Source organism: Lates calcarifer, linkage group LG21, assembly GCF_001640805.2.
Source record: "Lates calcarifer isolate ASB-BC8 linkage group LG21, TLL_Latcal_v3, whole genome shotgun sequence".
Classification (NCBI taxonomy): domain Eukaryota; kingdom Metazoa; phylum Chordata; class Actinopteri; family Centropomidae; genus Lates; species Lates calcarifer.
Window position 1 is genome coordinate 10,379,579 of NC_066853.1, and position 22,426 is coordinate 10,402,004.

Consider the following 22,426-nt stretch of genomic DNA (forward strand, 5'->3'; position numbering starts at 1 on the left):
CACAAAACATGCTTTTGTCTGCGCGGCTGGTCATTGCCCCCGGGCGCATGTGTACTCATGGCTTACCTCTCCAATTGCATTTATGTGTGTGTATTCATGGATGAGTTAAATTAACTGTGTGTGCCAAAAGATACTCGGATAATAAAGGGGAAAAAACGATTCTTTGCAACAGGCTTGATGTGCTCTTAGAGGGAGCCAGCAGATGGCAGAATTTGTTTTCGTAATAACAGTCATAGTAATGAGCAGCCTTTAATTGATTTGAAAATTTCCAAATTTGATTGTACCTTTTCATAGTCGGAATTTGATCGATGATGTCTCAAGTTCTTGTCAATACAAAACTGTAAAGCACAAGTTGTCAATATACTTCCAACATTTATATGTGTATGTATGTTTTCAATGTGTGAGTTAGACATTTCCGACAGCACGTAAACGCGGCACAACACATGAAACGTGCTCTTGGCCGCGCCCCTTTATAGTAGGGCGGGGAGACGCCGTTGTTTGGTTTCTGTTGATGTCAAAAAGTTACACAAGCGAGGGGATGAGGTTTTACAACAGGACGGTTTCACAACTATAAACGAGGCTTCACCTCAACCGGTTACACCTGTGACCATACAGCTTTCTACAGAAGAAACACCATAAACATCCAGTCCGAGTGACGGAGAAATCATTTGACAGTCTTGTCCACACCTTCTCTCTCTTTCTGGACAATAACAGTGAAAGAAACGCGCTTTTTTCCTGCGTTTCACGAGCCTCTTTGAGTGTCGAGTGACCGTCGGTGATTGGGGAATACACCGGTATGTTAACGTGATTGTCTCGTTCGTCGCAAACAAGTCGCCCTCAGTCGCCTCTCTCTGTCTGGACCACAGTCGTAGGCTCTGCCGCGTTTATACACCCGCTCTCATTTTATTTTATTTTTATTTTTTTGGTGGTGGGGGGGACACATTGGCCTGTGAAGTCTTCAGCTATCAGACGGACACCTCAGCCATGGAGTTGAGTTCAGTCATTTTGACGACTGGAGGCTCCGTCGGGTTTTTCAGACTTGTCAACGCAGGGGTCAGTAAACTCCCCATGCCTGAATCTGCCGCCAGGAATGCATGGAAATGGAGGAATATCTCTACATCCTTCGTGCACAGTCTCATCACTGCGATATGGGCCGTGCTTTGGTGAGTGTAACCGAGTAAAAACTGTTTTATTTTTTGAATGAAGTTAGGATATGCTATGCTTAGCTTCATTAAAGGATGATGTAGTAGTTCATGTTATTCATTGTCGACCAGCCTCTGATTTTTACCATGCAACTTGTTGAGATCCTCCACCAGGATGTAGAGTTTGATAGAGAATAGATGACGTGTTTAATATAAAAATGTATATATGGTCACTGGATTGGTTTTAAGGTGCATAAATGTAGCTGGATTAGTTGTAAAGAAATCACTCTCATGTCTCCACAAGCTTTTTCATTTTTCATTTATCTGAACTCGTGCATTTATCTTTCCAGCTTTTTCCGTCACCCACAGATGGCCGAAGATTTGATAGAAACACACACTGTGTTTTCTCATGCGCTGGTGTCCTTTTCAATCGGTGAGTAGCATCTCTACAGCGTTCACTGTTAAATTACAAGTTGTGACCTTATCTGAATGGGCTAGTGGAGAGGAGAGTGCCATCTTAAGGCAAAGTGGGGAAGTAATATTATCCAGGTCAGCTACTCTCATTTTCTTACATGGTGTCAGTGCAGTTTTAGATCAGAGGGTTTATTTAGTCCATGCAAAACATTTCATTTTAACCTGACAAGTATTTTGGTAATTGGTTGCACAGGCAATTAGTTTGAATAACTGAATATCAGTGAATTGTATAATTAGTGTTATATGTATATTATTTGTAAGAATGTCCTTTAAAGTTATAATTAATATTTACCATATTGTTCTTACAATGGTGAGCATATGTCAAGCTCTTTATAATTTAAACACTCTCATGCCTGGTTTATCAATGTGAATTAATTGGAGATGGACTTTACAGCTGTTTGGGTTTGTTTTAGGGTGTGTGTGTGTGTGTACTCTTGTAAATTGTACCAATTTGTCTCTATCCAGTTTGTTTTTTCCCCACTAGTGACAATACAATATAGGCCACAGTCTACTCTATAAAAACCTGATTAGAGGCTAGCATAAATTAGATTTTGCTTGATTTCCTTACGATTTCTCAAACCTCAGAGCATGTGCTATCCCACATTCTTAAAATAGCAACTCGCCCTGTTTTCACTTTTCCCTCATTAATCCTGAAAGTATCCTAGAGCAACTAGTGGCACGTGAGAGCACTTAAAACCACAAATTTATTGGACCTGTGCCGGGCAGCAAGGGCTCCCCAAGGATTCCCTGGATGTCTGACATTCTTTCAGGAAGCCCAGCCCTGGAAGTTGCAAAGCGAGGAGCAGTCTTGGTATGTGAAGATCAATGGGGGGCATTATGATCGGTCCCAGGCACGGGACAGTTCTGTGACATCACCAACACACCAACTGCGCAAAAAGTCGGTTGATTTATATGAGCCATTCACATCAGATGCCAGTGATGGGGCTGCTCCTCCCAAACCCTCCCACCAGAAATGTGGTGTGATTCTTCTGAGGCCTCAGCAAGTTTTTGTACACCAGATGTGTGCATTCAGCCCAGCTCGCTGGGATACCACGCTGCAAACCTCGCAGTGACATGCCACAAATGATTCCCCACTCATTGAATGAAGACCTTGTCCGGTGCCCAGAACAATGTCTTGCAGAGGAACCGACTATGGTTAATGTTTTATGTGTGTTCAGCTGTTTTCATGTGACTTGAACACTGCTGCTCATTCTCCGTGTTGCTGCAAGTAACTAGTTTAAAGAATACTCTCTCCCTCTGGTGTTTCATGAATAAAATGGAAAAGTAAGTTATCTCTAATACAGAAAGCCATGTTGATAGTAACTGTTGCTCCATTTCATGATACAGTATAAAGAAGAATTCATAATTCTAACAAAGTCAAGTTTACAGAGACCACAAAAACCAAAAGCCACAGTAGAAAGATGTTTACATGGTGCAGTAACTCGGTCAATATCAGACTAAGCCAGGTGTCTTAATCAGGTTTCACCTGCTTAGCTGGGTTATTTCAACACAGTCATGTCGTTGGCATGTATCAGCCTGAAACCTGGTTGTTTGACCAACTGGTTTAAGAGAGGAATTCCCCATTCATGTGAATGTGCCAGTGTAACACACTCCAGACGGTCTCGATTCCCATGCTGCAGAACGCAAGCAGAAATAACATGCTTAAAAAAAGCAAGATCAGTTTTCTCATTTTTCCACCTGAGTGTTGTGAATACAGGTGTGTCAGACAGTACTGAATGACAGCGTGAATTGTTATAAAAACACAGGGGCAAGATAAGAGGTATCAGTGAATTGGCACTTTTATTTAACAAGCCACATGCTCCAGTTGGCCATTCATAGCAAAACTTGACCCAAACTCAACCTCTTGTGAAAAAAAGCTATTGTTCAAAAGACTGTATTGGGTAGGAGTTTGCCTTGTCCATTGTGAATGCCCTTATGAAACAAGATGATCTATTATGGAGACCAGATTATGCAAATAAACGAACCAAATGCTTGATACCAATCTTGTAATAATTGTTCTGTTGTTGGTAGCAAGTAGATTTGTTTATGGTGAGAGGAACCCAGACATGTCACCATGTCGACAGAAGGGTCCTGGTGTCAAATTTCCAACATAATGGGGTTAGTTCCAGCCTCACCAAAGGCCTGAGCTCCAGTGCACCCCTCCGTCCCCCATCCTCAACACTTCATTATTTTTCCAGCTTTCTGAAAAGCTGTCACCATGGATACGGCGGGTGGCGGGGAAGGGTTGAGGGTGGTGGATATGAATAGCCCCTCTCCAAGACACATCTTGGTTGCCATCGCTGTCGTCATGGAAGCAGGGTTCCCCCCGACACACTTGATCAGCTCGAGGCTGCTCTTGTCAAAAGAATCTGTTTTGTTTTGGTTGATTAATGAACTGTTGAACCTAAAAAATGACATTAACCTTGGCTGAATGGTGCCTCTCTCCACAGGTTACTTCATCTATGACTTCTTTGACATGGTGCTGAACCAGAAGCTGAATCAGTCCTGGGAGCTTCTCTTTCATCACATTGTGGTAGGTCTTTTAAACAACACTTTCACACTACAAAATTTTATATCATGGCCACAGATGTTTCACATCGACCGTTACTAACAGGAGATTGTCTAACCTCTACATCTGTGTAAGAAATCGTTGAGCATCATTGCACCAATCACCTTTATGAATTCAATACACAGTAATCACCTCTTAGACAAAACACCAAAACCCCAGCATACCTGTCAGAGGCACAGACGTGGGAAAGACAAAATACCCGTCTGTCTTGTTTAGTTACAAAGCACAAATGAGGGAAGGAACAAAGAAACAATCATTGCAGTGTCACAGCCCCCCCCACCCCCCCAGCCAAACGTTCAACCTTCTTTCATGCCTTGAGAAAGATGAACTCCACCCGACTCCCTCTGCCTTTTGCCATCCACTTAACCACACAACAAGAGCCAGTCATCTTCATGATACGGTGACCCTCAGCAGGCTGGCCTGATGGGAGATATTTTCTTGAGGGAAGAACAGGTCAGATCACTTAGCCCTCCCCGCACTCGTGCTTTTAACCACCATGGAGAATAAATAGGGAAATGAACTGAAGTGGCAATATAGATCTACATCCTGAATGAATATTTTTTTCCCTCTCCTTCTGGCTGCGTGACCTACATCCAAGACCGTGCTGATGTTGTGTATTGCTTTCTGTTGCCAAGCTCTTGCTCTTGTTGTAGTGTATTACTCACCTCATGAGTGCTTTTTGGTTAAAATTTCCTCTGACAGGATAGGAGTGTATTTGCGCTGTACAGCAGCAGTGATTTGTGTGTGTGTTTGGGTGTTGATGCGGGAACGTTCTCACTCTGAAGTATGTAGAAATATTTGTCTGCAGAATTTAGAAATCAGGTCACTCAGACTTGTGCTGTAAGAAAAAAGCAGATTGCACGCTGATGTTCAAGATGAAGTAACAGAGGAAAAACATGCCAAAAATAGCTGTATCAACATACTTCATATCTAAACATGGACATGCAGTGTATATCAATGTAAATGTATACAATCTTTAATATTTTTCTGGCATTTCAAGTGTTCTCTCTAGATATTTTTCCACACATTTACACACAAAACAACTCTAAAACGTTCAGTATCTCTCTCACACAATCACAGCGGGGGGACGTTTACACTAACACAGAGGCTGAGACTGTGCCAGGAAAAATGGTTTTGGTAGTTGAATGGTTGCATGATAAGGGATATAGGAGTTTCTTGCAACAGGCACATGGCAGAACAACCAATCAAATGATCCAAAGTTGGAGAATGGTGAACCTTTGCAAGATTTCTTTTGGTGGTTTCTGCAGAGTCACAATTTCCATCGAGCACAGTGGTCGCTGAGTGCTATACCAGAGTCAGAAAATTTCTGCAGCTGTCCCGTTTCACTAGATGCAGCAAGTAAAATTGTAGCACCTCTTACTCTTTTGGTATTGAATCTCTTAGAATACGTAATATGTTTTGAAGTTTGTAGTTTTTTTAAAGGTAGTTTTGCAACAACCTGACCTGGCCTTGCCTCATTTTCGAATGTCGTTGTTCTCACTACTCATGATGCTTTTGGTTGCGGAGGGGGTAAGCTGGGTTTGTGTGGTGGTGATAGTACCAGTCTGTAACATCAGGGGTCTTTTGTTTCTAATCAAAGTTAAAGGCACATCTGAGTTAGTTTTTCCCAGGTGAGACCCGGTGTTTCAGTGGTGGAAATCCTCACTCTAACAGACTTTGAGAGAAGATAGCTGTTTCCCCCTTTTTTCAGAAAGTTTTCTCTTTTGCTTTTTTTTCTCCTCCACTTCCTGGAAACCTAGTGAATGGGTGCTTTGGCCAGTCCAGCTGGCTTCAGATTGTCACTAGAGTGTGGGAGGGATGGAGATTTCTTTCTCATTCACATGGCTCTTTGTGCTTCTCTGCCAGCTAGCTCTCTCTCTCTTTGCTCCCTTCGTTTCTCCATTGTACCATCATCAAGACTTTCGTTCATTCTTTTCAGCGATGTTCACTCCTTGATTGGCATGTACCTTTCTGAAAGGCCATCCTCCCTTCACTCCTCTGCTATCTTGTCCTCATCTGGCCTCTTTCTTTTATATTTTGTTGGCTTTTTTCTCGATCCTCTCATGTAACTGTTAAAATAAATGAAGTTATTGTCTTAGAGGTTCGTGAGGGATTGTAAAACGAGGAAACCAAATCAGGGCTCGACACAGTGGTCATCTGAAGTCACCCAGTAGGTGAGCACTGAACCAAGCAGGACCAGCTGGTCATACAGTCAGGGGAAGGAGGTTAATCTCCTCATATTTTCAGCCCACTGATTTGCTTTTCTCCCTCGTCCCTCATACCTTTTACAAAGTCTGTGTTCAATCTACCATTTCCTGGTCAAATGACATGACAATGATTTGTGCAGAAATATAAATGTGGTGACGTGGTTGAAGAGACAAACCTTGAACTTGACATTGATTCATGTAGTTCTCAGTACACTACATATAATGTCAATATGTGGTAACCCAGCAAACGTACCTTGCTGCATGTAAAGCATTAATATGTGACTAAGCAAACCAGCTGCTTCATGTGATTATAAGATCTGGACAAAATGCTTTGGGGGGGGGGGTGTCTTGAGTGGAAAATTTTGAACACTGTGTCAACAATTGATGCTCTATTATTATATTCATATGCTGACAGATGTGCGGTATAAATTAGCACAGGCAAATCATGAAAATAAATTTTTAATGTTACAGGTGTGGTCAGACCTGTCACCCACTTTTGTAAATGTTGGTACTAGTGTGGTGTGACGTAATTAATTCAGCCTTAAAATAACATCAGCGTGACAGTTTCAAGCTACAGGATTGGCTCTGAGGGAAGATGCAAGTTGTAATCAAAAGTTTCTTAAATTGTTAGAACAGTTTTTATCTGCTTTTTATGTATCTTGCCCAGCCGTGGTTGTACTGTCAGACATTTGTGTGTTTTTTCTCACATCTCATTTTTCTCCCCTACTGTTGTGCTCTGTTTTAACCCCAACCTCCATAGTGTCTGTCTGCTCAAGTGCACATATAATTATTTTTTCCTTTAAAAAAAATCCATAATCTGTCGTGAGGGTTTCCTCTGTTATACAAGCATATAGTGAAGCAGCATGCGGTGTAACACAAGTTTTGTTGATCCCTGTTGTCGCAGTCCAGGAGAAATAATAAAGTCAGACATTCCATGGAAAGTTTTTTTTCTTTCTTTCCCCCCGTCTTATTGACTGAAGTGGAGATTACAGCTTCTTATTTCTGTCTGAGAAACATGCGGGCCCTGCTGCACTCACTCACGCCTGATGAGACCCTGTCAGCCATAACCTCGTGCCTCCTTTGGAAAACAGGAAGTCCTGATACTTCAGCCAGAGATAGGGTGCCTTCCTCTGAGGAGGTTAAACATATACATACCCTATATATAGTGACTTTTTAATAACATACAGGACTTTTAAAAATAATTATAAATGTGTTGTCTCTGAAACTAGTGTAGAAAGAGTACAGCGAAATTACATTTTTCCATCGTTTGAGCTGGGCTAACTGATGTACACATGGTTAATGTAAAACCGAGGTTTGTTTGCTGTTCTTGTAAAGAAGAAAAACCCTCGTCCCCCGTGTTGAGTCTCTTTCAGTCTTGTTTGCCCATGACTCTTGGAAATAGTGAGCTTTTAATTTAAAATGTGAGCCAGTAGAGAAGGATGCCAGGCAGACCTAGAAGGGCAGAATATTTTTTTCCGTGAAGAAGGAAAGCATGTGAATAACAGCATGTCCAATGTTCTCTTTTGAGATTGTCAGTGATAATAAACAGTGGAAACACCAAGTGGATTAGTTTTGCCCTTGTGCTCTCTCTTTGCCCTCTCACAGGGGTTTGAAGTTTTTGCAGCATGTTTGCTGTTTCCTTCCGTAAATACATGTCATCCCTCTCTCATTAGACAGAATTCAATTATCTTCATGGCGTAGGGGCCAAGGGCAACACTCCTCTAAAACAGATCAGGGATTAATCGCCTGTTTGAGGATCCATGCTGTTTCCAATCACATCTGCTCTGTGTAGTTTGTCCACTTCAGATTTAAAGCAGTGAACTCTTGATAATCTCTCCACTATTCTGCTTACATGGGTCTTAATTTTGTAACATTTTACTTTCATTTTTTCTTTCACACACAGAAAACACGCACAGGATTTTGTAACGCTCTGGGGGAGTAATTAATTGCTCAATTGCCTTGTGCGATTTCCAAAATTGCAATAATCAGCCTGAGTGTCCTGTCACACATTGAGTAAAATAGAGAACTCAGTCATATTTTCTCCTATAGTTCATGATGAACTGTGAAGCATCATAGCTCAGTAAAAGCCACCATAGCAGTGATCACATTGATCCCTCTTGGATTTGTCTATCAGCTTTAGGTTCTTGGATTTTGAATTTGGGATTTTTATTTCAATTCTTCTCATAGATTACTTCATAATTCCTCCACCTGGATGAGGAGCCTTTGTAAATGGGCTCATATAATTGTGCCCTCTATCTATACAATCTATACTACTTAGCTGCAACTAATTAATGTTAACGTTAAAAAGATGGTTTTCATCTTCCACAACCTCCAAGGACCTTCTGTAAGGAGTTCAGTTGATTGACAGATTTCAGTTTATCACTGAAACAGCTGCACACATTTGTCTGGAAATGATCTTAGGTGCTTGTACGCTCATATTTGCCATGTTTTCACATCTAACCTCAGTCACATTTTCCTCCTCAAGGTTCATCTTGTACCAACCACAGATATGAATGGAACTTGTCTCAGTTTACCAGGCATGAAAATAGATATTTGTGGGAGGAGTGTGAAGCTGTCTCATGTAGCCAACAGGGAATGTCACTTTCGGAGGCAGGAACACACTGTATTTGGTCGTTGGCCATGCTGTTGGTTGTGTGATGCCGCATGTCACTGGAATGCCACATCTGCCTTGGATCTCTGCATCTTCAACTCTGAAGAATCAGATTATTACCAGTCGCGACAGCAAGTAGCAGCTGTAGCTTTCACTTTGCGAGTCTGTGTGTGTCAGCATGACAGAATGTGGTCCTGGAGACATCCACTGTGGCAGGAACTGCTCTGTTTTGAGTACTTTGGCAGGTGTCTGCCTGTGGACAGATTTTATCACCACGACAGCATCACAACCGTGTAAGATAGAGGCACAAAACTTGGCAAGATGGTCTCCAGGTTTATACGTCTGTTTTCCTCTATCAGCTCCCTTCTCTCTGATTTGGCTGCTCCCTCCACTGGCTGCTGGCAGTACAGACAAATACTGACTGGCAAGTATTGTAATCCTTACAGTTTACATTTGGTTTGAAGTCTCCATTGTTGCTCCAGCAGCAGCTCTATATACAAACAAATCTGAAGCTCAGCTGGTCTATTTCCTGATGGATGCACTTCCTCCAGGGGTTAGTCTTGGTTTGACAACAACATTAGCAAGTATGTTGCTGAGAGGGAATGTCAACAAGAGGTGTAAAGTGTGGTCTGTAATATACCCTTGTGTCATTGTATTATGTATAAAACAGCCAGGGCCTCTTGGTATTTCACAGCAGCAACTGGTTGAGTATGTATGGTATGTTTTTGTTTTTGCTCTCCAGCCCACAGATATATTTCCAGCCATCCACAATCTGTGGGTTCTGCCACTCCCCCTCTCCGACCCATACTTTGGTGCAACAAACCACGTGGAACGAGTGTTACTTTTTAAAAGCTCCAGTGTCAACATAATGTTTGCAAACCGTGAGCTGCTGGAGCCACTGTTGTTTTTGCGGGAAATTTTAGCAGAGCACACAGTTAGCTGAGGGAGAGGTCCTCGAATGATACAAAGACAACAATATCACGCCACATACTTCGAGTAATGACAGCCAATGAGGTGGGGAGAGGCACGTATTGCAAAATGGAAAGTGGAATGTGTATGGGTTTTCTTGGCAAAGATCGTGATGTATGTGTGTTTCTTAGCAGTCATCTTTTTGTGGGGGGAACCCCAGGAGGTACCCCCTTTCTGCGTATATCCAGACAGGAGGACAGACATCTGGTCTCCACATGAACCTCAGGCTCCCAAGAGAGAGACACACACATACAGCAAACCTCCCGCTTCCTGAGAGAGCTTCTGCAGATGTGTGCGCCCCCCCCCCCTTTCCAAAAAAAAAAAAAAAAAACATTTATGTGCTGCAGCTCTACTCCATATATTACACACACTGTCTTGTATACCCTCCAAGCGTCTCCCCCATCCCCCCCCCGTCCACCTACTCTCTGCAGCTTGTGCCGCCCCCTCACATGGAATACAAACCAATGAGAGCCTCCACGCTCTGGTTCTATTATGTCTTGTTTTTGTGGGGGATTTTTTTTCCCCCTCATGGTAAAATGGTCTCACATTGAGGAATTTCCTTGTCCATTGTTTCTGTGTTAGAAACAGTTCACACTCCTCTAATGTAGGGGCAGCACATCACAAAATCCACACATACAAGAGTGCAGCTTCTCGTCTCTTTATCAACCATAGAAATGCTGCTGTGAGGCACAAAGCAGTCACTGTGGACTGAAAACTGATGTGAACTTCCAGGATGTGTGGGTAGGATATGTTTTCTTAAGTTAGGCATATGTTTGTTGACAGAATTTAATTACACAGCAGCATAGAGATCAAGCCTCATTAAAGATGCGTAACATGTTTGACTTTGTGCATTACCATGCGGATTTAAGACACAGAAAGCTTACATAATGTATGCCCACTCAGACTGCACACTACTGAGAATAATTAACACCTGTTGTGACCATAAAGACAGAAAAAGAAAACTGTTAGCATTGGTTGGGACTTTCAAGTTAATAAACAGAAGATCTTGCAAACAATGAATCATTTAAGAAAAAAATATGATTTTTTAAGAAGAAAAGAGCTGAGAGCATGTGTGCAAAAACAGACTTATGACATATTTAATTTAATCCCATCACATTGCTTATCAAGGCTAAGGACTATGAAATCTAATTAAGTAGAAATAAGCTGCACAGATGCAGGTCCCATCCATCCTGAACAGAGCAGGCTAGTTCGAATGAGCGTCACATTACGCTGTCTTCAGCCTACAGGTAGACAGCAGAGAAGACCAGTTGTGCTACACACGTGCCATGCTTTCCAAAGAGACTGGAAAAGCAGAGTGTCCTGAAAAAAAAGGAGGTGGCATTTGTTCACAGTTGGCATAACAACTAGGAATGCTGTTTGTAAAGGCATCCATCCATCAGCGGGTTTAGAAAACAGAGGGAGCTGACGCTTCGTAAGCTACCTGTCACTGCTGAAAAGCAAGGTGGGGCAAAGTGGGAGCTGTGCATTTGTTCTCCGCGGTCGCCACACCTAATGGCCAAGAACCAATGCATGAAAAAGATAGAGAACAAACTTGGCTGAGATCCACCTGCTGTGGGAATACCAGAGTATTTGCGTATGACTCCAAAAGCAGCGTGGGCGGTATGCAAGCATGTGAGAGTGCAGCGTAGGAACAGCCTCACACTGAATATTTGTAGTAAGTGGATTTAACCATTTCACTGTAACTACAGTCATTGTCAGGGATTTTGTCATAATAAGGATTATGAATTAACCAAAAGTATATTACCAGTATATAATATTTGTATGTTATAATTGCAAAGACCATTTATTTACAGGAAACAGCTACTCTAGCTCTGTCCATCTGCCTTCTAACACCCCTTAAGTTTACAAATGAACATGTTACATCTTATTTGTTTAACCTCTAACATGTTATGGTTTTACAGTGGGGTTATTATATGGAACTACATAAACCTAACAATGAAAAACAGTGGTGAATCAGTAAAATATGACGAGTGCAATTGTTCCTTTCTTAAAGGAATGTGTATTTTTTTCTGCTTGTCAAAGATAAGTTAAACACTACAACATCGGATCACAATGCTGCAGTCGCTGCAGCCCGTGAACAGTGGGGAATATCATCAGATCTCACGAGCTTTCTGGTGCTTCCTGGTCCTAATGAGCATTACAATGCATTGGAAAAGCCATCACTGGCTCCCGTCTTCTTTGGCCACTCTGAGAAGTGAGGTAATGGCTGAGACATACAGTACATCCTCCAGGACATACAAAGTATTGCTCCTCCCTTCACACCCAGTGCCTGAATACATCAAGTGACTGTGATTCATCAAAACACGCCGCACCTAACACTCACAGAGCCTCACCTGACGAGGACTAAGACTCATTCTTTCAGCCCGTACTGTGTGACACACACACACACACACATACTCTTAGAAATGAATACCCAGTCACAGCAAATTGATCATATTTGCCCTGAATAATTGTGTGTGAGCGCATCCGGTCAATTGACCAGATGTCTGTGACAGCGAGGCGCTGAAACGGCCTGCTGTGCTGCTGTCAGCTGACGAGGTTTAACGCAGGTCGCATGATAATAGTTAGGACCGCCATCAGTGTGTGTCAGTGTGTGTGTGTTTTCTTAATCTTTGAACTCCCTCTTTGTGCGTGTAATCATTACTGTCTCGTGTTTCCAAGCCGAACATCCTTCCCTCCATTTTCTCTTATAGACTTTGAGCCCTCCCACACTCTCATCGACCCACTGATGGTCTGCCTATGACCAGATGGCTAACATCTCTCTGCTGAGCTTCCTATTACTTTCCTCTCCATCAGCTTCACTAGACCACTTCCTATCCCTTAATGACCTGTATTAGGGAAGCACTGCCCATCCAGTAATGTATTTTTAGGGTGTATTTATCACAGGAGGTCAGGGAATATACAGATGTCTTGTTGATGTGAGTGATAGAAAGTAGTGCTTTCTCAATCATGTTTGTGGCGAGAGCGGTTGTTTAGGACTGTAACCACCAGGCCTGCTGATACTAAACTCTCCACCCAGCTGTTTAGAGCTGTTTAGCTGCCAACACCCCAACACCTTTGACCCCTGCTGCTATGAGACTCTAGGGAGATGGCATGTTTTTGAGGATGGAGGTTGTTTGTGTGTATGTGCTAGAGTGTGTCAAGCTTCTGTGAGCCTCTTGGGTTAATGACCTCCCTCCTCTAACTGCACCACCCTCCTCTTTTTTTTTTTTCTCCACGTGATCTCATTATCATTCAACACTCATTTTGTCCATTGTAAGAAACGGGCTGCACTGGTACTAAACTTGAGCTTCTCCTCTGTCTGAGCCAGCCAGCAAGTTATCAGCCAGAGGCAAGGAAACTGGGTTTGTCATAATAAAAACCTCTCTGTCTGCTTCGACTACTGTAACACAAACTTTATGACAAGGAGAGAAAACAAGCCAAGGTTGATTTTAAATGATCGAGGCTATTTACAAAAGGACAAGCATGGGGTGTGACTACCCGCTGTACCCGAGGTGTTGTAAGTTTATAGATGTGTGAGAGTGGTGAGGGCAGTAAACAATGTCAAAGGAACCAGACCCTGGTGATGTGAAACCTGGGGCAGAGAGAGACTGAGAGCAGGTTGGTCTGGTAGAGGCTTAACAGGTGCTACCACATCAGGCTAATGACTGTCCGGTTTAAATGCAAACTAGAGAAAATCCTGCAGGCAGAGGGCGGGACGTGACACCACACACTGCAATAATGATACACATAAAAAGCCTCACACCTTTACTATTCTGATTTAATGATTAATGATCTTGGAATCCCGTGTCCATACTGTAATAACAGTAATACATTTGTGTCAGACTTTCATAAAACGTTGACAGAGTATTTAAAGAAGAAAGTAACAGCAAACTTTTAAAGGCAAGCAGACAAAGCAATGCCATATAAAGGCAAAAATGCTTTTTCAAAACAAATTGAAAAAGTGTGCACCTGTTCAGCCTCTGTTATCTTTCTTTTGGTGCGAAATTTGTCTTTTTTTATTTGCTTTTTATCTGCCGCTGTGTTTCTTTGCCAATTTAAAAGCACACACACAGTTTATTACTACCTGCCATCTTGATTGTTTTATCACGTGAACTTTACCCCACTTTTTGGTTGACCTGTGATCTGATTGGATTGTTTCCTTTGAAGCTAAAAGTCAGGAAAACAGATACCAGCTTATTAGGTTTCACATTGTTCATGCCACCATTTGCTGTACTTGCCTACCGTCGTTGCACCCGGCGTTTCCCCCCTGAAAGTGGGACGAGAAGGTCCCTCACCAGTGCGTAGGGAACATTTAATTGAGCCCACAGGGAGAAAATACAGGGAACAAACACCCACACCACCTTGTTTTTCAGCCCTTTGCTTAGATTTTATACAGGTGGCTGTAACAGGAGGTTAATGTATAGAAGTGCAGTCCAAAGGTCAAATAACACTCGCTCTATCTTCTTCCATCCCTTTTAAACCTAAAGACTACCCTCCTCTGTCCCCATACCATGAATACCCACTGTTCATTCTCAAACATGGAAACAGCAGTAGACAATAGATAAAGGTTGTTCAGTTGTTTTTATTTTCATGAGCATTTGAAGAACTTCTTGTCTGTGTCTGTTGAAGTTGAGATTGAAAGTTTATTCTTGTCGAAAGAAGTCATCAAAATCCACCTGTGACCTGACAGGTGTCTGTCCACTCAACTGTCGAGTCACATGTGAACATCAAGCTTCAGCAGAGCTTAGCGGGGAAAATCCAGCTAATGCTGAATTATTCCAATCGTCTGATAGATCCAGGGGCTAGTAGGGGGATTACTATGATTCCCCCCTCATAGACTTTGAGCTCAGGGTGCTGACAGCAGTGCAGGGTGTGGGAGCTGACCTCTGTCCTTTATGGATGACTTATGCTCACAGACAGAGCGACATGATGATTTTGGCAAACTGCTGGTATCTGGTTGGCTGCTGAGCCACATGAGGTGATTGTCACCCGGTGATGACCTGGTATGGTCAGATCAGCGGTCACAGTCACAAACCCCCTGGACTGGCAGGATTAACACATTGTGGCTCTTTTGTTCATTTTGTCAGCCTAACTTTTTATGGTTCACCACGTTAATATTTGCTGCTGGTAGCCTTAAAACGTATTACAGAGGTGTAGGTGTTAGTGACATATGGTTTAAACTTTATTGCGTCATTGTGACACTCTGAGCTGCTCTGCTATCAATGTTTATAGTGAGATTAGGTAACGGACGGCTCTCATTGGCTGACAGACGATGTACAGACGTCAATAAAAGAGAGATCACCACCATAAAACTAGATACATGTGCAGGAGGAACATAACAGTATGATGTTTTCACATTAAGAAGCCTCAGGAAGCATCTCATATAGTGTCCAAATGTAATAGAGGTTTGATGTGATTCCATCTCCTTTATGGTTTAATGAAATCAAATCAGCTGCAGTCAGATCAACTATAGTCCTCCTTGACCTGTTCTGTTGATGTATCTTATCTTCTATCTAAAAATGTCTCAAACTTTTAGATTATTATTAAGCTCCTCTACAATTTAATGTCATTTAATTAATGGAAGTTGTGTTTTCAGCCTTATTTTCCCACTTTGTTACTGACTTCATCCTCATCATCTTCACTTAAAGTTGTGTAACGGTTTGTTTTGACCTTCCCAGTCCCCCGCTCTATCGTGTTTTATCTTCCCAGATCAGATTAGACGTCAGATGAGCCAGGCTGAAGACCACTGGTTGATGTGGCTGAGGCTGTGGCTTGGCCTGTGTGTTTGTGTGTGTGTGGTGTGTTAACTTGTATGTGGGTATTTATACCACACACACACACACACAACCTCTTCACGTGTTGTTTTTACTGTAGGTATCGTGGTTGTAAAGCAGTGAGTGCATGTTTATGTTCACCACTGTATAGTATATATCTTGTCTCATCATCTGTCTCTCATCCTCTCATCTCTGCTTTTTTTAAAAACACGACCCTCATGTTTGTGTGTAAAGATGGATGAATGGAGGATTCATATTCAGTGTCACCGTGTGTGTGTTTTTTGTCTAGTTCACACTGTATTACATTATGGTCCCTGGTGCACAGTTTATCTTCTGCAGCCATTTGACAGGAATCTGTATCCCTCGTCTTTGTCTGCTGTTGTTTTGGAGTTGTGTCTCGTCTGTGTCGTATCACAACTGTCACAGCGTTAAGAATTTGAGAGCTCACAACAGAGGACACTGTCCTTCAGCGTGACCGTGTTTTCTGTTTTTGTCCCAAATAAGGGATTCTTGATCTCACATCATTTCAGTCTAACCCAAAAACAAAAACAGTCTCTCAAACTTTGTCCAGTACAGATACAGATTATTTGTTCTTTTAAATGTTTCATATTTATACTGTTAGGAATCTATATGCGGTATTTTAATAGTAAAGTTTTGAGCTGCTGTGAAAAGAGATTAAGTTTTTTTTTTTTTTGGCATACTTTTGATCAAGTTAAGATTTTTAGTGGTTAATGCAACATCTGTCCGTTGGTTGTTAAAATAAAAAATGAGATAACGCGTATTATTTCCCATTTTCTGGGACCAAAGCCACTGAAGGTGGACAGGTCACTAACATTTTGATAACGGGGCACCTGTTTTACCAAAGAGGGATGTAACAAGAGAGTGACCGACCAATGATCTCACATATGTGTGTGTTGTTTTGTTGTAGTGGAAAGCCCTGTGTCTTGTTGACATCGATGAGGCAGTTTGTTTGCGCTGCTAAATACAGTGCTTTCACTGTCGTCACTGTAATTGTTTGTCATTGCTGTCATTCCTGGCGACCGGTGAACAGTTTGATTTTTACTATGATTACCTGAGGTGAGTGTGTGTAAGTCAGCCAATCCTAAAATCAGTGTTTGTTGTTCAGCGACAGTATTAGCAGTAGTGGTTGCCACTTACAGGTCAAAGTTTCCCCTTGACTAGCACATATGAATGAACTAACATGTAATTTGCTGTGAACCAGGCACTCGTGTTGGTTTAATGCCGCCATAAACCATTCAGATGACATTTTGAATAATTTTCAAAGAGCATGACACTTAATGCACTTAATAAGTAATATTAAGACTAACAACCCATTAAAACTAATTGAACTTGTTTACAGGTGTTTGATGCTTTTACAGGAAGTTGAACATGTCCAGAGAAGAAAAGCTTCTGAACCTTTGTCAGTGTAAAACAGTGAACACATAGTGTAAATTCCAGTTACCGCTGACTTCCCTCACATGCCTTGTTGCCTAACCTGCTACAGCGCATCCCATGACTGTTTGCTGCATTAGAGAGGGCATCCTGTGACCCCATAGGAAACACGCACACACCAGACAGCCACGACTGATGATACAGGTTATTCTCACACCAGTATTTATCCCATGACCCGCACTAACTAACCAAAGGCTTGATTTACTGTGGGCTGCTCTACACTTCTTTCACTATCTCCCCTTCACTGCCGCCATCTACTCTTGATTTATGAACATGGCAGCTTAGGTTGTAACAGGTCTGAAACCAAAGTACAATCTGTCTGGACACGGTTTGTCCTCCAGCTACGCTACGAGTGTGCTCTGAGTGTGAATGGAGCTGTTGAAATGTGGTGGTGCAAGTGGGTCGCCGGCTCCTGTGGAGAGCTGGCCGAACAACTTGTTGCAGCATCAACACATTTCTGTCGTTCAGATTTTACACCTGCAACACAGCTGCTGTGAGCGAGTTAGACAGCAGAGCTTTTACTCACTGTCACAACACATCAGATACTGGTCATGATCCTTTCCCCTGATTCTTCAGTGTAATATCAGCAAACAGGATCAGTTCAGTTGCCAGTGCTCATGAATCTTTTTTTGGGCTGGTTTTGAACCACGTTGCTGCCACCTTGTGGTGTCAAAGTGTCTGTTACATCTCAGACTTTCATAAGCACTGCTCAGCAGAAATGAGTCATGGGAGTGGTGTCCTTCCTCGTGGTCACTGAGTGAAAAAATTCAGACACGAGTGCATAAGAAATCATGGTGGAAACATGGAAATCACCTCCTTCCATCTTCGGTCATCACCACAAAGTTATGAAAGATTATGAATACTGATAGACTGCCGTGTTTATATGAACTTTGTGTTTTCCTGATAGAATCTACATTTCTTTTAAGAGTGAGTCACTGAGTTCACCTGTGAAATCATCAAGTGCATTAGAACAATTAAAAAACACCTTTCCTTAATAAAAATATTTCTGAAAAGCTCTTGCACTAATGTTGGCATTAGAATCAGCTGATGGGTGGAAAATATATCAGATACTGTCTACTTCAAATCACCAGATTAAGTAACTTAAAAGTGTATAATTAGTGTATTTATTATTTTAATTAGCTAAATCATAATAAATTAACCATGCAGCACATTACATACTGAAAATGTTGTTGATTAATGCTCTGCCTCATCCATTGTAACGTTCCTCCTCCCTGTCTCTTCTCTCATCGTCTTCTCCTGTAGGTGATCACCTGTTTTGGCCTCTCTGTGCTGTCGTGCCGCTACGTTGGCTTTGCCGTGGTGGCCCTGTTGGTGGAGATAAACTCTGTGTTCCTCCACCTGAGACAGATCCTGCGCATGGCCAACATTGCCACGGGTACGCTGTACCGGGTCAACAGCATGATCAACCTGGGCACGTACGTGGTGTTCCGCATCAACACTCTGGCCTGGATGACCCGCTGGCTGGTGCTCAACAGGGACAAGGTGCCCCTGCTCGCCTACACGCTGGGCAGCGTGGGCATGGCCATCATGACGGCCATGAATATTGTCCTCTTTTACCGGCTGCTCCGGAGCGACTTTTTGAAGAGCAGCACCCGGGAGACCAAGAAAGAGAAAGAGAAGGAGATGTAGAGAGGAGGAGAAGAGGAGGCACAAGAAGGATTAGATTCATAACCACACTCATTGCTGTACGTTAACACCCTGTGGCTGAGTTTTGGTACTGTTTTGCCTGTGTGTAGTATTCTCATAGCTGGGAGATGGAGGAGTCTTTGTGTCTTTCATACTGTACAGGTACGTCCACACAAGGTGCAATCAATTTGCTTCAATCCAAACGCAGATCACACAGTCTTCATGCTGAAAGCTACATTTTGTTGTAGTTTGGGCTTCATGTGCTCCCGTCATCCTTAAGTGCCATTAGTGGCTCACTAATGGCAGATGGAGGATATTTCTTATGAACAATGCAAGGCTTTGTAAAACGACACCAAACGCCTTATTGTCCCACAGGGTGTTTCAGCTAAATCTGTTCTAAATGTAGCTTCTGGTAAGTGAAGACACACTGTTTGTAAAACAAATGCTCCAACACTCATGTATACATAAGCAGAAACAAATACAGAATATCTTTAATTATATCATAAGATTAACCTTTTATTTATACATATTATAAACATATTTTACATAAATACAGACGTATGCTGATGTGGGATATTTAAAGATCTCACCTAAAGTTTATTTACCACTGAGTAAAAAAATGTATGAATCCAAACCCTCTTGTTGTGTAACACTAATACAGCAGAGGTGAATATGTCTTTTTTTCCACCAAATGTCCTCAACTAAAAGCCGCCTGCTACCTCAGAAAGCTTGTAATAGTTCCTTACCTCTTTCTAAAACAAGCTTTACTGTCAGTGTTTGGCAGGTTGTTTGTTATCATAGAGGAAAAACATTAGTAAAACTTTATAGGAAGAAAGTTTGTAGAATAAGGAAATCCAACAAATACCAGTCCTCACTTGAGGAGACAAAGAGGGTAGTCATATGTAGATTAAATATGTTGAAGTTGCATTTAGATTAAACAGATATGACTTAATTAGTCATTTAACAGTTACAGCCATTTAGTGCTTTGTCAGATTGTGTTAAAACATATAGGAAAAAGAATTCACCAAACCTGAACAAATCAGAGGTAAATCAGTCTTAGCAGACGTTGCAAATATTTTAATTATACAGTAGAACCCTGAACCTTACAAGCAGGTTGCTTTTCTTAGTAAATCTTTGAGGAACAAAATTAAATCGAGTCTGACTCGATTGGCTCACGGATCAATCACAGTGGCAGAAGGGAGAAAAGACCTCCCAGCAGCCATCACCAGAGACGTCAGTGTCCGTCAGGGGCCGGTGTCAGAAAACCTCTGACACCAGCTGCTGCTTTTGTTGAGTACACTTGAAACCTGTAGAATGGCAGGAAAACAAAACAAGCTAAATAATAGTAGATAGCGCTAACTGACAATAATATTTTCACGATTGTGTGTGTATTGTTTATCATCCCATGATGGTGTACAGTCTGCAGTAGGAGCTTTCAGACAGGCAGGAACCTGTTATTCCTCATTCGGCCTGTGGAGGACAGCAAACTCCTTATCATCACCTCAGTGACCTCAGCATAGCCAAGACCACCAGAGGTGTCTTCATTTTGTAACATCTTTGTAGATCTGTGCCATCCTGCCTTGAATATGAAGTAGCCAATTAGCACAAATAAATGCAGAGAAATTCCTGAGGTCAGTGTTGGAACAAGCAGGTCTGAGATCTGTGAATACAGCAAACTGTTATACACACAGCTGCCTACTCTTCTAACTCACATCAGTCCTTACATGGAAATATGTGATGCCATTCATGTTTTGTGTTGTTGCTTTTTTGGGGGGTGTATATTCATTGTCTTGAGGGCTTAAATTGTGTATATTTGTAATTTATTTGTACTGACGATAAGTTGTGGATTAAAGATGGAATGAATTTAATGTTCAATGAATTTCCCTGTTGTGAAAAACAGTCGATTTATAGTGAAGTTGATCGTGTAAGTCATGTTGTTGTGGGCATTTTGCCACTTTGGGTCATAATTTTGTTCAGTTTTTGTTTCTCCAGCTGCAGTTTCCATGACCCAGTGTCTCTGAGCTTGAAACTGTTGATACTATAAAGTGCAGCAGCATGTTCAGTGACACTCACATACTTGGTTGCAGTTCAAAGGAAACATCACACCCAAATTGTAAATTTAGAGTCAGCTGAAAGCACTGACTCAGTTGGCAGTTTATAAGGAACACCAAGCTAAAACAGTCTAAACAACAATCCAGCAATAAATCCTCATTCTTTATGGCCGTAATGTTCAGTTTTGTCTGTATAATGCAACACGGGTCAACAGCACCACAAACTGCAGCCGCCAGAATGATCATAAAATCAAAACATCTCTAAAACAACATTATAACCCTCATGAAGGAGGATTTATCACAGGACTCTTGTATTAGACTTCATGGTGTACCTAATAAACTGCTAATTGAGTGTATTTGCAGCTGATTAAGTGATGCCAAACAAATTAAACTTTTTGTCCACGTTAAACTCAGACATCGCTGCACTAAACAAACGGCACTGTTTAAGAGGAAGGCAGTAGAATTTGAATTATTGTTGTGGTTGATTCCCGTTGCCTTTTTTAAGATCAAAAGTATCTCCCCTTTTTGAATTTCTGTTGTGAATGTAGATTTTTTTTTTTTTTTTTTTTTAGTTTAAATTTGTAGGGCAGCTTTGTGGTTGTAGTGAAGACAACTGGTGACAATTGAAGTTCTTTCTTTCTAACAAACAAGCTTGTATTTGTGAGTGTGTTGTACAAGGCTGTAACGTAATTGGAGTTATATGTGTACGAGCCCAGAGTTGTTTATTACGTTGCTCTGTGTGTTTGTAGTTCAGACGCTTTCTCATGTAAATGTCGAAATGATGCTGAGGGACCTCTGGCCAAAAACAAGCTACTGTATCGCTCTCTTCACTCCAGTTCCTGCTCTTATATGACTTGGAGTTCAAAACATTACTGCACACACAGTGGTTTTATAAGTTTGGAAATGCCAAGAGAGTGGCAGCAGATATGAACTTGTATCGCCACACAGCCTCATATTCCTCATTGTACATGATAAACGTGGTGGTTGACTGCATTTGGTCGTCATCGCTTTTTTATTAGCTTCAATATTAGAGAATAAAAAGCAGCATTTCCTTAACACAACCTACAAATAAGACCAGTTTTATTTCCCTGTTTGCTCATTTATAGACTTCTTTTTCCTGGTGATTGGTGAAATGTTGAACATTGTTTACTGTTTAAAAAATGAAATTAACAACAGCGGTGAAGACTATTGACACTGTGCAGCTTGTCGAGGACTTTTAAACCCTTCACTAAGGGGAAAAACCTGGAATACAGAAGCGACCGAGACCAGCTGAGGTTCTGAAAGTGAAATCCGCTGTCTCGGAGCATTAGACTGTCACGTTACACAGAATTTTGTCTTTGAGTGTAAATATAACAGTTTTATTTTTTCATGTTTTGGCAGAGATTGTTTTGTAATTAAAACTCCAATTTATATGTTTATATAATAACAATATTTGTTTAACGTGAAAATAAAGCTCAGTGAAATTAAAGTTGTATTTTCCTTTCACTCACTCACACTCACTGACGCTTGAGTAAATGTACTTTGTTA

At 41.6% G+C, this 22,426-nt stretch overlaps 1 protein-coding gene across 1 annotated transcript; it reads left to right on the forward strand.

Annotated features, from left to right (window-relative positions):
• The first annotated feature begins 507 nt into the window (after positions 1 to 507).
• On the forward strand, positions 508 to 22,367 carry tlcd2 (TLC domain containing 2). Its single transcript, XM_018687222.2, has 4 exons — positions 508 to 1,163; positions 1,493 to 1,575; positions 4,067 to 4,149; positions 18,465 to 22,367. Exons 1-4 carry the CDS (start codon positions 985 to 987, stop codon positions 18,849 to 18,851), a joined length of 732 nt encoding a protein of 243 aa, XP_018542738.1. The 5' UTR covers positions 508 to 984; the 3' UTR covers positions 18,852 to 22,367.
• The last annotated feature ends 59 nt before the right edge of the window (positions 22,368 to 22,426 follow it).